At 37.7% G+C, this 17,728-nt stretch overlaps 1 protein-coding gene across 4 annotated transcripts in view; it reads left to right on the top strand.

Moving 5' to 3' along the window:
- Positions 1-17,728, top strand: part of LOC149203333 (uncharacterized) — a 197,369-nt gene that overhangs the window by 74,559 nt on the left and 105,082 nt on the right. For 2 of the 4 annotated variants that reach the window (XM_089403404.1, XM_089403403.1), the window contains exon 4: positions 15,704-15,760. The exons of the other annotated variants lie outside the window; for them this stretch is intronic. In XM_089403404.1, coding sequence (XP_089259530.1) covers positions 15,704-15,760 — 57 coding nt within the window. The remainder of the gene's footprint in view (positions 1-15,703; positions 15,761-17,728) is intronic. 4 annotated transcript variants of the gene reach the window in all.

The following is a 17,728-nucleotide window of genomic DNA, read 5'->3' as shown; positions in this document are numbered from 1 at the left end:
GCATAAGAAGCCCAAACTGAAACCAATTCTAAGAGGAGCTATTTCGGATAGATAGTCTAATAAGCTAATCTCTTTTAATGGCTATCAAAAGGCATAAAGCAAAAACCAATCAAAGAGGAGTTGTCTTGGACAAATAGTCCAATAAGCTAATCTATTTCTAAAGGTTATGATTTTGCAGGGGATTTCAGAGAGATTAAGACTTAATCTACACTTACCCAAACCTTCCTATAAATGCTTTGAACATGTGCAGAAAGAGAGCATGAAAGTACTAGAAAACACAAAATTTTGTCAAACTGAAGCCGAAAGGCTTTCATTAGAAATCCTATAATAGAAGCTATTACAAAGAGAAGAGCCTTGGCTTCAAAATCCCACACCTATCATCTCAATTGATGAAGTATTTATACAATTTATTACAAAATATCTTTGTTTTAAAATATCAAGATTTGTTACAAATACCTCAAAATGTGTTACACAAATAGAACTGAAATATAGGACATTCAAAGCTAATGAATCTACTTGGCACTATCTTTGTGGATTGCTGGTGACAAAGAAGAGCAATTCGAATTTGATAGCAACTCTTATTTGATGAGGTGGCCTCCAAGTCATTAATTGTCTTTGAGCTTTTTCCTCCCGAATTTATGAAAAATAGGGTCCTGTAATCCCTTTGTATATACCAAACCATTATCGCTTTTAGAAAACTGAGAGAGTTTTTTGTACATGAGGATGTTGGCAACAAAAACCTCTTTCAGTTTTTGAAAATTCATTTCCACCTGCTCGGAAACCGCATTTGAAAACGTTGGCTAAAAATAGGAAAATTCGGGAAACTATGGCTGCAAAGCTTCATCCGAATCTCCCAAACCATAATAGTTGTTAGAAATCCGAGAGAGGTTCAACAAAAACCTCTCTCCGTTTTTGAAAATTAGTTCTCAGCTGTTTGTAAACGATGTTTGAATTTACTGTGCTATATAAATGACAAAACATTGTTTTAACTGATCATGAAACAAACATATGACATGGAGGTAGGATGAGACATGGAAGTTGGAGATAATATGGAAACACATGGTTGGTGGAAAATGATGTGACTAGGGGTAAATAGATGTTGGCGGGAAGGAGAGGTTTAGGAAGTTGTCGGGGGTGGGGGGGCGAATTGATAAGAGGATGCCACGTCGCATGGGGCCCATGAAAAGCGATATCGCTTTTCGGACCTGTGCCCACCGTTAACGTGAAAAGGGATGAGGGGGTGCGAAATGGTTTCCTCGCCATTGATTTGGCAGGGAAGATCTTAACCGTGCAAAAACGCTTAAACTTTTGTGAAAGCGACAAGATGTCTTGTCAATCCTCGATCATAGGTAAAAATCTGATTTAAACTTTATTACGTCATGTTGTAACATTCTTGTTTTTGATAAGTTAGCTATTAGATAAAAAAATAAAAACGCTATACAAAAAAATGATAAGTTAGGATATGGACCAAAAACAAGATGGAAAATAAAAATGTTAGAAGTGATTATTATTGCAAGTCCATATCAAATAAAATGATAGGGTAGTTTCTCTAAAAAAGGAAGGCAAAATGAAAATGATAGATAAGCAATAAAAGAAAAATATTTGCTGTAGAAAATAAATTAACGTTGTTAGCTCAAATGCACCTTTGAAAAATGTCCTTTTGATTAATCACCCTTAAGTTCTTTAATTACGATTTAATTATTGTAATAAAGTTTGATGACATTATAAAATAAGTGACAAATGACACTTTTGTCGTATTGGCGGAAACGACAAAACAACACATCGAGCGCCGATAACCAACGCGCTCTTTTCAACGAAGATCCTTCACTCTGCCCAGATCAACGGTGGAGGAAGCCTTTCGGCCCCCTTGGCCATTTCCTGTTAACGCGAGGGGGGGGGGGTCTGAAATGCAGTTTTCATGGCTGCCGCTTTGTGCAACATGGCACCTTGAAAATGTTTTGGACCCCCAAGGCCCGAAACCACAAACCATTGTGACCCCCCTGAAATCTGCTTCAGGTTTTCTTCCATCCAACCGTTGACTTCTCCTGCGCCTTGTGCATCTGTTATCCTCCGTCCAATAACGAACCTCCACGTCATCCATCCGTTTTCACTTACCCATTCACTGCCCGCCACATTATAATACCATTGCCCATACGCTCCAAAGCTGTTGCTGTGCCTGATTATCCGTTTAAACAACTGTTAAGCATTAATTCGCATTTCCCTTGCAAATTGAATGCCTACGGCTAGATCCAAATAGTTAATTGAGCCCAATTGAACCTATAAATCCTCCATGGCTCTAATTTTTGCCACTGTTCGCTTCTATCCATAAACCAAAAGCACCATTTTGTCGCTCTGTGTATTTTCTCCACTATTATCAATTTCAGGTTAAAAACAACTTCTGAATTTCCCTTGCAGTAGTGATGGCTCCTAAAGCATAGATACAAAACACTGCCAAAGAAGGGAATCCATTGACAGTCGCCCTTGATCTGGATCATATGCCACTTGCAGACACCCTTTTCAAGATCAATGACTGTGAATGTGGATTTGATTTCTATGAATTACATTGATGGTTAAAATTGAAATATACCGATCAGGAGGATTCCATTCGCTTCTGCGAGACTCTTCTGCCATTGTTTTATTTTCCTAAGATCCATCAATTCATTGACCTAATCTCTTGGTGTCAAGTGAGGTATGACTGTCTGCAAAGAACAATAATGACTTAGGATGGAAAAATCTTGATTACCATCACTGCTTAGAGCATAAACCAGATGCTAATGATACCTCCATCTGATTCCCTTAGCCATTTCTCACCTACAGCTCTCATGGACCTCTACAATAAACTCACCTTCCCACAGAGAGCTCTTATCTTTGAACTTTTCCTACCAGAAGATGCTGAATTACCTAAGAGAAATCCTCCATATTCATCATCCATGTTCCCTGAAGCTACTAGACACATTATCTCTTTGTTATCATACCTCCTAGGTTATGAAAATGACCAAGCTGTTGATGAATCCATCCTTGGGTTCTTTTCTATCTTTAGCAAAGAATATCAACCTGCCTTCATGTATAATTATAGCCACTTTCTGGCTGATAATATACATGAACAATTTATGAATTTGACCACACAAGGAGTATTCAGGTACAATTCAGTTATCATTCATCTAATTTTGTTTCAATAGGGAGATCTATTGCCTATTCAGCTCAACAGACAAGATGAGCAGGGAGTGAATCAATCAGTGATTCACTGGACAGAGCTAGTAAGAGCAGGATCATTAAATTTTACATTCTCCTAGTTCATTGATTCCTTCATACATCCAGTTCTCCAATTACTCAACAGCCAGGCAGAGCCCAGAATTGGAGAAGAAATTAAAAAGACACTGCACCTATCAGAGCAAACCAAGATTGGTGACTGGTACCTATACCAGAATTACACTGAGATTAGGATCTATGGCAGTGATTTGGCTCCATACAAACTACCTAAGTATGTGCCAATGATAATATTCTCATTGGAATACATCAGGCAAATGATAAATATGGATGAAGTCCATTTTGTCTCAGGCAAGAAGAAATCACAGTTTAAACTCAAAGCCAAAGTAGGGAGTTTCATCTGTAACACTAGGTCTGTAGGTACAAAAGCAGACAGATTGCTAAAGAACATGAACCTCCAGCCAAGCTTCACTTGGTCTTATGATCCTTTTGGGATTATTTTAGCTCTCAGAGTGCAGTTGAAGGCAACACCTTACAACCATACTCCCAGGCCAGAATTGGAAAATTTCATGAACCAGGAGCAATGGTTTGAAGGTACTCTCACAGAAGCTGATGAACAGGTTATATCAACTCCTCAGACAAAGACTCCAGCTACACAGAGCACTCAGCATAAAAGAGGCAGAGAAGAAACTTAGTCAACTACAGAACCAGGTAAAGAGTACTATATCTTGCAAAAGAAGTTGAAAACTGGGCTGTCAATGTCATCAGGAAGCAAGCCACTAGAGATAATTGATCTTGGAGAATTGGAAGATGTTTCATCAACAGGGACCACTGATCCCAAGCCTCCCTCTACTTCTTCAACTCCTTCTTCAACTGAACCTATGGAGATTATCCAATCAACTGAGACCAGCTCAGCAGGGGATACTAATATCTTCTCAACATTTTTGGAAATCAAGCAAAAGAATGAAAGTCTTAAATCTCAAGTTTATAGTCAGTTTTGGAAACAAACATCCACTTCTCAACATAGGCTTCTCTCTGCCTTTGACAGTGAAAGAGGAAGGATGCAAATGGCATTTTTGCAGGCTCAGATTCCATTTCCTAAATCCACAACAGACTACAAGAAGACCATCTTCTCATTTGATGTAAACCAGATACATCCCATTGATCAAATGGATTTGCATAGGAAATCAGGTGAGATGCTATTTTCAACAATGACCACAACTGCCATGTCTCTTTCCAAGCTTAGAACTGCTTTGTCCAATGTACAATCATGATGCAGGAGCATCGGAATTAGCCAGCAATGTGGAGGATTGTCCACATGTTGTGGCTAATCACAGTAAAATTCATTGACGGGTTTGCCAAATTCAGGATTACTAGGAAGAATAAACTTCTCAATTAGTTTGTTATTGTAATAAGTGTGAGATTGCCTTATTTTAGAACAGAGATAAGGTTGTTAAACAAATGTGATCGAGAGTGATAAGATAAGAACTTTGTTGTTATGATCTTTCAGCAACGCAGGAGATCCCGTGCGCTATTATTAGAAAATGAGCTCATCATAAAAATGTGGTGAGGCGAGAGCCTAGGGTTTTTTTTAAGAGAGAAGGGGAGATAGTTAGGGGGATTTTGTGTGGAGCGGAAGCTCAAATTAGTAGCAAGGTGTGTGTGTAAAAAAAAAAAATAGTGATCAGTGTCTGTGTAATTGGGCAAAAGCCGATACTCTGTTCCATTCATTTAATGCAATTGTGGTTTGTATGCTGACAGAGGTCAATTCTTGTGAACGAGACCTGAGACGGAGACCCTGTATTGCTATTTTCTATGAATAGAATTTGTGCTGTGTGTGTATCATTTTCTGATGAACGTGAACTTGAGTATCAGTCTTTTTATTGTAAAAAAATGAAATGATAGCGGCCTGTGTGTGTTCTTATTTTAAATTGTAAAGAATCTCATTATTAAGTCAAACTTAGCATAGTGGGAATTGGCGAGTTGCAAAAGTCATTTAATATATGATTTGGTGTAATCATCTGTTGGAACCTTTAAACGAAATTAAATTTTATGTCAATCGATTTATCGGGTCTGTGAAATTGGATCCGGAGTAATATCGGAGCATATACAGGAAGAGGGGTTGTTTACCATTAAGATTTGGCAATTTCCGATTAGTAGCGTATCGGTGGATCGCCGATTAGATCGGATCAGAAGGTGTTTCATATTTGCATTGGAGCGGAACTGTAGTAATGGTCTATAATTGCGGCATTCAAAAGAATTGTGATTAGGTGTCTTTGGATAGTTATCACATAAGGAGCGATGTAAATGCCAAATTCCCGTGTCATATTAAGATTGCAAGTTGAGTTAGATCAGCCAAACAGATCTAGGTGGAAATCGACAATGTGTAGTTGCAAATAGCGATTTGCACTTATTGATCAATATTCACACCTCCGCAGACACAACCAATGACTTACCCGTCTCAAACCTGTGGATCTCCAAGCTATGAAAATGAAGCAGTGAGGCATTCCTGGCATCTGATCTTCCTGGTCTTAGCTTGACGGATACTCAGAATGCTCGTGATATTATTGATGTGTTAGTGTAGATGCTAAATGCTTTGGATCCTCACAGTAAGGAGGCGTAAAGCAGGAAGTGAAAATAGATCTTGTAGAACAATGTTGTTCTTACAAGCAGCGGAATTCTGTTTCTGTGCAGAGTCCAGGGTATGACATTGAATGAAGACCATTCCCATTCAAAATGGGGTTTTGCGTGGCCACAAAAGACCTCCTTACAATTTGATAAAGCCTTTTGGGTTAAAAGACAAGCGCATCGAGGTTGCTTTGCGAGTTCCAGAACCTTTGGTTCATTTTCCCTTAGTGTCTGGTTCACGATCAAGCCCTGCCATCAGATGCTGTTCACCAGGAAGTATTGATGAAGAATTAAGGCTAGCTGGAAGGATATTTTTTGATGATGGTGATTTTTGATCGATGGGGAGAACAAGCTTGCTTCAGTTAGCAAGATTTTGAATTGGTACAGTGTGGACTTTGGAAAAAAACGAAACAGAAGTCTTGAAATTTGTGGCAAACTATCTGGAGCCCTCCAAGTCAGAACAGCTATTGGAATTATTGAATAGTAATCAGCTGAAGATCACATACCAGAATTATGATTGGGCTTTGAATTGCTAAGTCTAATGTTATCTGTCATGCTCTCAATCAATTCAGTTCATAGTCATCTATCAAATGGGAGCTGTATCCTAAGTTTAATGGGTTAGAAACTAAATTAGTATGAAAATTTTAATTTTGCTGATGGTAAGTTTTAGATTCTGGGTTTGGCGGGGTTACCCTGCATCATTTTGGTATCAGAGCCAGGTTAACGCTCTGAAAAGGTTGTCTTTGGAAATTGAATTTTAATTTTGCCAGATGTATAATTTCCTGAAGTGCGTTGATGAATATGAGGATCAGGCTATAAATGATGTTGAGATTAGAATGGAGAAGCAGAGAATACCCAGGAAGGTCTGGTAAGAATGTTTACGTTGATTGCATGACTGATTTGATTGAAGATTGTTTAAAAAATTGTTGAATGCAATGGTATTGATGATCGGAAGAGCAGAGATTGGGTAGGCAAAACAGCATTTGCTTACAAACAGGTTGTCGGAAGGAATTGATAGCAGTTGAGAGATACTTTGATGTGAAAAGATTGTGCAGGTCAGTAGAAGCAGTGGATTTGCCAAAAGATGGAATGAGATGTACCAGCATCATAGCATATGAGCTATGTAAAGAAGATAGAGCAAGAAGAAATCCCAGATGTGTAAACGTGACAATACCCGGAAATAAACAAATTCACTGAATGAAGAAGGTAGTGAGCAAGAAGAATTCAAGAGGAGATGAGAACAACTTCCAACTGAGGTTGGTTAGAAGTTGATGAGGTAGCTCCACAATTGTGATTGTGGATAGGAGATAACAATTCCAGCAAGAAGAGTGCTGGTGGAATTGTTAGTCAGTGAAAGGTTCAAGGAAAGAACCAATAGGTGCCAAAAGACTAAACTCAGGAAAGTTTGGTGAGGCATGAAGGAGACTTGTTACAGGCGAAATGGAAAAAGTTAGTTGCAGCTCACTAGTGAACAAGGAAAGTTCACCAGAGGAAGGAAAGGAATTGAATATTGATGGTCATGACAGGGGTACAAAGGAAAGTCACAGACATAGGGAAAAGAGCGCTGAAGCAGTTGGACTCAAAGGAATGAGTAAAGAAGAAAGGGACATAGAGTTGGCTGAGATGAAGGTAGAACTCAGTCATTTGGAGAAGCTGGTATTGAAAGGAATTAGAGAAAAATGGAAACAAGGATTTTATGTGGGAAGAAGAGTTAAATGGCCTGTCAGAGAATTGTTTGCTGAGAAATTATTACTTCGAACAACTGAGAATGAAGAAATAGGATACATCTGCGAACCAGAGAAAGGATCTCTCCTTGGGGAAGAAGACATTGATGACAGTAGAGAAGAACTGATCTATGCAGATCAGAATGAGAGGAATGTGTTGACATCATCCGCACAGACAAGAGGATCTCATATTTTTGGGATTAATTATTTCTGTGAATGTAAAATTGCAGGTATGCAGCTTAAAGAATTTGAACCTGTGTATGAAAAAGTGAAAGGAGCAAAGACAAGACAAGCAAGAAAGGAGGTGCATAAGGACTTACAAGACTTCAATTGGTGGAGAAAATTAAAAGGTATGGCTGAATGGTTATGTATTCTTTTAGTGGAAACTTATTTGATTATATTTGAAGGAATTTTAGCATGGAAAGAAGACCTATGGGGAACGGAAACAGGAAGGAAACAAATGCAATGCAGATTTATGAAGTGAAGAGAAGGAAAGCTGACACCGAGAACTTAGCTGAAGAAGGTAAGCCAAGGAAATCTTTGAAAGATCAAAGTCTTATCAGAGAAGAGGAAGAGGCACTATTGTCTTATTTGGACAAACTGAGTATTGGAAGAAGTTGTGTAGAACAGGAAGGTATTCTACAAACTTATGATGAAGTTGCCAAGTATAGTCAAGAAATTGCAGTCCCAGAAGTTTTCTTTGATGAAGAAGAAATCATAAATGTTGAGGAAAAATTTCTCAATAATTTAGTGAACTATCAGAATAGTTCAGAGGAGCATGAGGAGCTGATCATTGAGGCCTCGAATGAAGAGCCTTGCATTTTTGAAACTGACATGTTGTGTATGTTTTCAGGTTTGACAGGTGAGGAACAACGATTGGACAATGTGCTTATGCATGTTGATGAAGAACTGAGATTACTGGAAGAAATGGCTGAAACAGAAAGATATTTTGAACATGTATTTAATAATTTTGAGAATGATGGTATTGACAAGGGAATTTTCATGATTAAAGGAGCTGAAGATAAACAAATGAAGGAGGAGTTATATGCAAATGACATGTTTATTGAATATGAAGAAATTGACATTTTGCTGAAAAAGTTATTAGACAAATCTGAAGACATAGAAGGAAGAATTATCTTTGATGATAATGAAAAAGAGGCTGTAGAGTACCAACAACAGATTGTAAATGGCAAAGGCAAGGAAGATTTGGACAAAATTTTTATAATTTGTATGGAAAAGGAGAATGTACAACAGACAGATGTCAGTGGAGTTCAGTTAAAGACAAATGGTAAGAAGGAATTTGAGAAATTGTGGAAGATGAAATTAGATGAGAACAGGGACAACAAGAAGGAGAAATTGACCACAGGAATTTGTATCAGCAAGAACAGGGGACAACAGCAAATGAAGATTTGGAAATCTGGAGGAACAGAAGTGACAGTGGTAGAAAAATTAAATCAACAGCATAATGAAAGTGATGACCAGTTACAAAATAAAGTTTGGGATACTGGATGGACAACAGAAGAAACACATGACCAGGAGGTCATGGAAACTTTCAACTTCGGGAGTCTGATGCAGGAGCATCGGAATTAGCCAGCAATGTGGAGGATTGTCCACATGTTGTGGCTAATCACAGTAAAATTCATTGACGGGTTTGCCAAATTCGGGATTACTAGGAAGAATAAACTTCTCAATTAGTTTGTTATTGTAATAAGTGTGAGATTGCCTTATTTTAGAACAGAGATAAGGTTGTTAAACAAATGTGATCGAGAGTGATAAGATAAGAACTTTGTTGTTATGATCTTTCAGCAACGCAGGAGATCCCGTGCGCTATTATTAGAAAATGAGCTCATCATAAAAATGTGGTGAGGCGAGAGCCTAGGGTTTTTTTTAAGAGAGAAGGGGAGATAGTTAGGGGGATTTTGTGTGGAGCGGAAGCTCAAATTAGTAGCGAGGTGTGTGTGTAAAAAAAAAATAGTGATCAGTCTCTGTGTAATTGGGCAAAAGCCGATACTCTGTTCCATTCATTTAATGCAATTGTGGTTTGTATGCTGACAGAGGTCAATTCTTGTGAACGAGACCTGAGACGGAGACCCTGTATTGCTATTTTCTATGAATAGAATTTGTGCTGTGTGTATCATTTTCTGATGAATGTGAACTTGAGTATCAGTCTTTTTATTGTAAAAAAATGAAATGATAGCGGCCTGTGTGTGTTCTTATTTTAAATTGTAAAGAATCTCATTATTAAGTCAAACTTAGCATAGTGGGAATTGGCGAGTTGCAAAAGTCATTTAATATATGATTTGGTGTAATCATCTGTTGGAACCTTTAAACGAAATTAAATTTTATGTCAATCGATTTATCGGGTCTGTGAAATTGGATCCGGAGTAATATCGGAGCATATACAGGAAGAGGGGTTGTTTACCATTAAGATTTGGCAATTTCCGATTAGTAGCGTATCGGTGGATCGCCGATTAGATCGGATCAGAAGGTGTTTCATATTTGCATTGGAGCGGAACTGTAGTAATGGTCTATAATTGCGGCATTCAAAAGAATTGTGATTAGGTGTCTTTGGATAGTTATCACATCAGGAGCGATGTAAATGCCAAATTCCTGTGTCATATTAAGATTGCAAGTTGAGTCAGATCAACCAAACAGATCTAGGTGGAAATCGACAATGTGTAGTTGCAAATAGCGATTTGCACTTATTGATCAATATTCACACCTCCGCAGACACAACCAATGACTTACCCGTCTCAAACCTGTGGATCTCCAAGCTATGAAAATGAAGCAGTGAGGCATTCCTGGCATCTGATCTTCCTGGTCTTAGCTTGACGGATACTCAGAATGCTCGTGATATTATTGATGTGTTAGTGTAGATGCTAAATGCTTTGGATCCTCACAGTAAGGAGGCGTAAAGCAGGAAGTGAAAATAGATCTTGTAGAACAATGTTGTTCTTACAAGCAGCGGAATTCTGTTTCTGTGCAGAGTCCAGGGTATGACATTGAATGAAGACCATTCCCATTCAAAATGGGGTTTTGCGTGGCCACAAAAGACCTCCTTACAATTTGATAAAGCCTTTTGGGTTAAAAGACAAGCGCATCGAGGTTGCTTTGCGAGTTCCAGAACCTTTGGTTCATTTTCCCTTAGTGTCTGGTTCACGATCAAGCCCTGCCATCAGATGCTGTTCACCAGGAAGTATTGATGAAGAATTAAGGCTAGCTGGAAGGATATTTTTTGATGATGGTGATTTTTGATCGATGGGGAGAACAAGCTTGCTTCAGTTAGCAAGATTTTGAATTGGTACAGTGTGGACTTTGGAAAAAAACGAAACAGAAGTCTTGAAATTTGTGGCAAACTATCTGGAGCCCTCCAAGTCAGAACAGCTATTGGAATTATTGAATAGTAATCAGCTGAAGATCACATACCAGAATTATGATTGGGCTTTGAATTGCTAAGTCTAATGTTATCTGTCATGCTCTCAATCAATTCAGTTCATAGTCATCTATCAAATGGGAGTTGTATCCTAAGTTTAATGGGTTAGAAACTAAATTAGTATGAAAATTTTAATTTTGCTGATGGTAAGTTTTAGATTCTGGGTTTGGCGGGGTTACCCTGCATCAAATCACAACTTAAGATTGAAAAGATGTCATCCTTGTCTAAGGATAACAAATTAAAATCTTTAGAAGATATCATTATCAAGATTGGATATGATCCATAAGAAATACTGCGAAAGAAGAATGTTGAGATTACAACCTTGAAGAAACAGTTGATGCTGCCTTCAACTGAGGATCCACAGACTAAAGAAATGGCAGAAAATGAATAGCGAAGGAGGAGATGTTAAAGCTCATTATTGAGCAAAACATACAGATCAAGAAAATGGAGGAGCAAATAGAACAACTGTCTCAAGGAAAAAGAGACAACACAGCTTGCTGTGACCTCAGTGACAACAATTCCAATGATAGGTGCAGATTTAAGTTCATCTCCTACTAACATTGCCTCGTCTTCAGCAACAGGTGAAACAACAAGGTTATCATAGGAGCTACAAGCACAAAAACAACAAAATGAGAAATTACTCCAGAAGTTCCAAGCCTTGGAGTCACAAAAGGTAAAAAATGATACCTTGTATGTAGAAGAAATGCGGAAGTCACAGGTTAGAGCTCAAGGTCAAATAGTTAGAAAGAAAGACTCTAATGGCAGACACTTTGGTCCAAGCCAAAGAAGATATGTGGTTAGATATTAGCCACTCTATCACAGAAGTATGGCCATCCATACAAATCATTTTTGAGTAGCAAGAACTAATTGTTAAATGCAGAGCAGAGATAGAGACCCAGAAGGCAACATTGGGCACAAAACCCAAAGAAGCATCAGGAATGATCAGGGTACTGAATTCTAAGACTAGGCAACAGTTACAAGAGATGAACATTCCAGATAGGACAACTACTATTTTGGAAATTAAGAAAGTCCTAGTGAAGAAGAATCTCTTAACTCAGCTAAAAACAAAGTGTGATGCTTTGAACACTACAGTCAGGAGGTTTCACTCTAAATTCAGTATATTACATAAGAAAGGTTTACCAGAGATAGTATCATCAAATGATCAACTAGTAAAATTGGAGGATTATTGTGAAAGGATTTATACCATTGCAATAGACAACAATCAATTTGCAGGGATAAAAAGGCAGATTACTGGCAAGGAGTTTATGGAAGCTTTAAGCTTAGACCTCTCCATTAAATATGAAATTGGTCATCTTTTTCTCACCAAACCCAATTTTGAGAGATATACCGAAGTTGATGAGATACTTAGAAGGATGGTAAATCTCGAGATACCTAGTGAGAAAAGGTGGGATCAATTGTGTGAAACAATTGATTAACTTTTCATTCTAAGAAGAAGACAACAACAATAGATTTTGAAGGAATAGTCATCAACAACTTCCTATCTAATAGGGACACATCATGCAACAGTTTTTCTTTTCCTATCTTCTTTCAAGCTATCTTGTAATCAGTTTAGGATATTTTGTTTAGAACTTGTATAAATAACTCTCTTCTATGAGTTATTAAAGGTGGTACCTTTCATGAGCAATTTTGTAAAAGCATTGATGTACAAGTTGTTTCTAGATCACTAATAATAAAGCAAAGGATTCTAAATTTGGTCTCATACAATTTCGTTTTCTTTTGTAAGTTTTTCATGTGTTTCATTCATTATGTTTATTCTGCATATGTTTAGGTTTTACAGAGATATCAGGTGAGAATAAATGTGTTACAATTATTCTTAAAATTCCTTTATGAAGTTATTATCATAAAGAGACTGAGATATTGGACTGTCTGTCTAAAAAGCTCCCTCTAAATCATAAAATTGTCAGCATCTTATGTAATCTTAAGCATAGTTTGTTTAACTTTTGAACATTGGACAAAGGTTTTCTCACTTACGATAATTTATCTTTTTGTCTGAAATCTAAATTAATCATACCTCCTTATTGTTATTTCTAAACACCTTATAAATTCAAATCACTGTGTGAAGTCAAATAGCAGCCCTTTGATTATCTATTAGTACAATCTAAAAGAGTTAATACATCATTCTTACAATTTGTTCTATGTATTGGTCCTCCATAAAAACCAAAACCAAAACCCCTAAAACAAATATCTTAGATGCTCTGGCATGATCAATTGACCATTATCATCTCAGAGGAACAACACATCATTTAATCATGTTTAAATGCATGATTAACTAAATCAACTTGCTAATGAAACTTAACTTTACATTTTTGAGGGCGCATTTACTCTTGCAGACCCATTTATTATTTCTAAACTACTAAAACCTATTATATCAACAAATTTAAATTATCAAAACTAAGCATGTTACAACACGTCCTCCACCAAATGACAAGCAATTTAGTGCTTCTATGTGATAAGGTCAGAGGCAGAAAGGGATGCGAATTTCAGTAGTTGCTCTCTTGTGAAGGAATGTGAGTCTCTTGAAATCATATGTCTGCAATATAATGCGAGCTTCTTTGTTTACATACATGAGATAATGTTGGTTTCTTGTGGAAGACAATCTGAGACAATACAAGTGCTATAATCTGAATTTTGAGGGCTTGACTTGGTTTCTTGGAGGTTGGATTTGGGTCTTGGATTTCTCACTTTGATTTGATTCTATAATAAGAGGAAATTTTCTGGGTTTTTCCCTTATGGGGTTTTCCCCTTGGCTTGGAGCCTATATCTTGTGCCTCTTGTTCTCTGTGATCTTCATATTTTTGCATTTCTGGTAATTGTTTGATGAAAAGAAGAACACTAAATGATAATAGTAAGACAATAAGAATTTCACAAGTAATTATCAAGTAAGAGAAACCGTCATATTTATCTGCCTATTGATTTCTCAACAAGACCATCCTCATTTTGGCTTTGAATCAAATGCCATCCCTCATAAGGTGCTAACATAGGCTTGGGGGCATGTTGGGTCTAGGTGTGTCATCCTGAAGAATCATCAAATCCAGTGCATTGTGGCAGAATGTCTTGGGTGTAGTAGGTGTTGAGGTCATGTGTGATATGGTGCTTCTACTAGGAGGCCCAAGGCTCTCAACACTTCACTTGTTAGTGCCAATATACTCCTTTGCTGGTTTGGGTACCTGTGGGTAAGGTGCTTAGGACATGGGACGCTAAACCACCTGACAATCACAACATATATTCTATTGAAAGCAACCAATCATTAGGGACAATGGTCATTATTGCATCTAAGTGAGCCAAGTTTGAATGTAATGGGCTATTTAATAATTCAAATAAGGACCCCCTTCCAAAATCAAGGCCTTGAGCTCGCAATGGTGTTTCCTCCCTATGTAGGAGTGGCTAAAGGACAACCCTATTAGGTGTTTCCAACCCCCAAGGGGAAGTGACATTTGCTCAGTCCACCCTTCAATTAATAGGTGTTAGTGAATAATAATAGTGGTAAAGGGGGGAGAAGACTTCATGGCCAAGTGCCATGGTCATCAGACTAGATGATGGGGATCCACATCCTAAGTGTATAGATGTGAGGAGTAATCGTGGATGCATGAGTTACCAACCCAGCCTTTGTTTTTCCACCCCTCTTGTGCACCTTTTACTTTTGCTTTATTTTTCTTTGTATCACTGTTCATAGCTGAAGGGTTACAGCTTGCTTTGAATGATATAACAATTTTATTACCCCTTAAGGATGAGTCATTTCATTGCTCATTCGGTTTGGGACATGCAAGGGTTCGTTTTGATAATTTAATGGAGCAATATGTGCTCAGGAACCAGGTGAGGGCCATAAGGAGTGAAGTAGAGCTCATACTAGGATTTTGTTCACGTGCTAATGTGTATGTCTCGGCCATCTTTTGCATTTTGATATTCTTCCCTTTGATTTGTTTTGTGGCAATGATATGTTTTTTTCAGTTTCTTTTAGGTACATCAACCTCCTAGGGCAAAGTTTCAGGCCCTACCCAGGTATGAGGTGTATGGGTGCCAAATCTAAAAGAACCAATGGTCAGTTGATCCTGAATAATGAATGTGAGATAAGAGCTTGTAATCTATGGTGGAAAGTGGTAGGTATGGCATAGGGATAGATGGAAAGCTTCCCAAGTAGTGCCCTTCCTATAGCCATTGGGCCATTAGGGGAGGTCTCACTAGACTAGGATTGAAGATTATGCCTCCATTTAAGGTGAGAGAACAAGATCACGGTCAAAATACTTGCTTCTTCCAGGTCACCCAATAATCCATATTAAATGCCCAAATGTAAACAAGCATAAGCACCTGATTGCAAAATGATTAAAGTACCTTTTGATCGGAAGCCCACCTCCGTCCATGTGCTCTTGCCGAATGGGTGAGAAGCATGTGGCTGATGCAAGTGGTGGTGATATAATGGCATGTCATCAGCTAGTGGTCGTTGTTAGGGGCTGCTGGCTACATGACTGACCAGCTGGTTGTGAACAGTAGGAGAGAGTTTTTGGGTAACACAATAGATAAAATAGTCTCGTTGAAAGCATAGAAGGATTGGGATGCATAATCTCCTATCTCAGTAGATGAAGTTCTTGAAAATTTGTATTGCTAAGAGTTTTTTTTTGTGTTTTGTTTTCTCTGAAATGCATGTGACTTAATACTAATTACCAAGCTTTTTAATGGGTATTTGAATTTGTAGGTTTATCATGGAGTTCAAGGATTTGGTGAACCTGGGAAAATTACCGGTGCTTTCAAGGTTATTCCTAAAATTTTCTTCCTAAATGCATGTGACTTAATACTAACTACCAAGCATTATATTTAATCCTAACAGTTAGTTTCTAAGCAAATATATAATATTTTAATTATTTTATATTTATTTTTAATAATTTATATTTATTTTATTCCTAACAACTGGTTTTAACCAAATATATTTTATTTTTTAGTTACCTTTTAAACTAATTTAACTAATTTACCAATGACTAGTTTTCAACAGCGAATTTTGGGCAATGATGCATCCATACTATTTATTCCTTAAGATCGATTGGTTCGTCACCTTGTCCTGAGGATGGATCACATTAGTTGGTTCAAAACGTCGACCAAATCTTGATTATTTGATTAATCCAAAAGACATGTATCTACATTATGGATCACAAAAGTCTTAGAGCTAATAGATAATTGCATTTGTAGGTTTATCATGGAGTTCAAGGATCCAATGAACCTGAGAGAATTGGTCTTGCTTTACAAGGTTGTCTATGTATTAGTTTCAGAATATTTGATGATTTTCTTGACATTTAGTCTTCGACTCTTTATTTGGCCTAGTTGAATCACAAGTTGGCAATTAGATTCTGGTTGTTTGACAGTGAATTCATTGATTTAAAGGTTGGGATGGATTATAAAATGATGGGTAGGTTAAGGGTTGCAATCAGTGAACTTTTGATTTTAATTATTGGTCTTTAGGGAAGAGTTCAATGTCTTGGTCAACTAGTGGAATTGAATAATACATCCCCCTGACCTATGGCAAATTGTTTTCTCCATTAGTTTTATAATATTCATTAGGCTTAGCTTTACACAGCCAAAGATTTCGTATATTTTCTCAATGTCACCATAGTTTTGTGTTATGCTTTAAGTTTCTTTTTTTGTAAAAATTGTTGACACCTAATCATGGGGATTGGGTGAACACTTGTAAATAATATAAATAGTAAATAATAGAAAATGAAGAGTCATCGGGAGGTGAAACCCAAGAGTCACTCCCTTGTGTATATAACAATTAGGAATCCTAATGAATAAACACAGTTGATTTGAGGAGTTACCTCCTGGCTTGGCATGGTATCAGAGCTAGCACTCATTTTTAGTTTCCCTTTGTCTTGTAACTCCTATTTTTCTATCATTATCCTCTGTCCTACCTGCTCTGCCCGCTCTCCCTCTGCATCAATGATTGTTCTCTGTGTTAATTCACTATGGATTGAATTTTGATTGTTGCCTGTGTTGTCACTGGTTATGAAACTGGAAGCTTGAAACAATAGTCTGCTATGCGTTGGAATGAAGTGCTGAAACCTGCTATAGCTTCTTGTTAATGCACCAATCCATGTGTTCACACTGGGGCCGATTCATATTTTGAAGACTGATATGAAATCTGTGCATTGAACTTCGTTGAACTGGTATGAATTTGGTGACTTGAACAATTTGTGAAAACTGTGAATGCTGTGTTTAATATTGGTAATGACGATATATGCCATGAAGGGTGTTGTTTGTTATGGTGCATTATTTGTTTTGGTGTGTGCTGTATAGTGTTATTTGCGGCTGGTCGTAAATGACATGGTATATACAATGGTGTATTGTGGTGTATTAAACTGTGTTGAGCTCCTTTGAAGATTGATTTTATGCATCTTGTATCACTGTTTGTGTCACTGTTAAGAGCGACTGTATGATGTTTTGCATAGAGAACAAGAGGATTAATTATCTTTATCCTTCGGGTGCTCCTCAAGGAATAAGGCGGTATTGCATTCGATTCTCCCTCCTGCACATTCGGCTCTTCGTTCGCTGCTAATACCTCAACATATCCCAGAACCTTTGTCTCCTTACACACCTCCGCCTGTACACCACTTTGCTCGCAGCACCGTTGGGTCCCGAACCCACTATCGCTCACTCCATACAGTCGACCCTCTCCATACAATATTAAACATTGCCGTTGCATTGTTTCCAAATACTACACTGTCCTCTATCC

This window comes from Pinus tabuliformis, chromosome 2_1 (assembly GCF_031772625.1).
Source record: "Pinus tabuliformis cultivar Carrire ecotype Pingquan chromosome 2_1, CPIR1, whole genome shotgun sequence".
Lineage (NCBI taxonomy): Eukaryota > Viridiplantae > Streptophyta > Pinopsida > Pinales > Pinaceae > Pinus > Pinus tabuliformis.
This window is presented reverse-complemented; position numbering and strand designations above follow the sequence as displayed.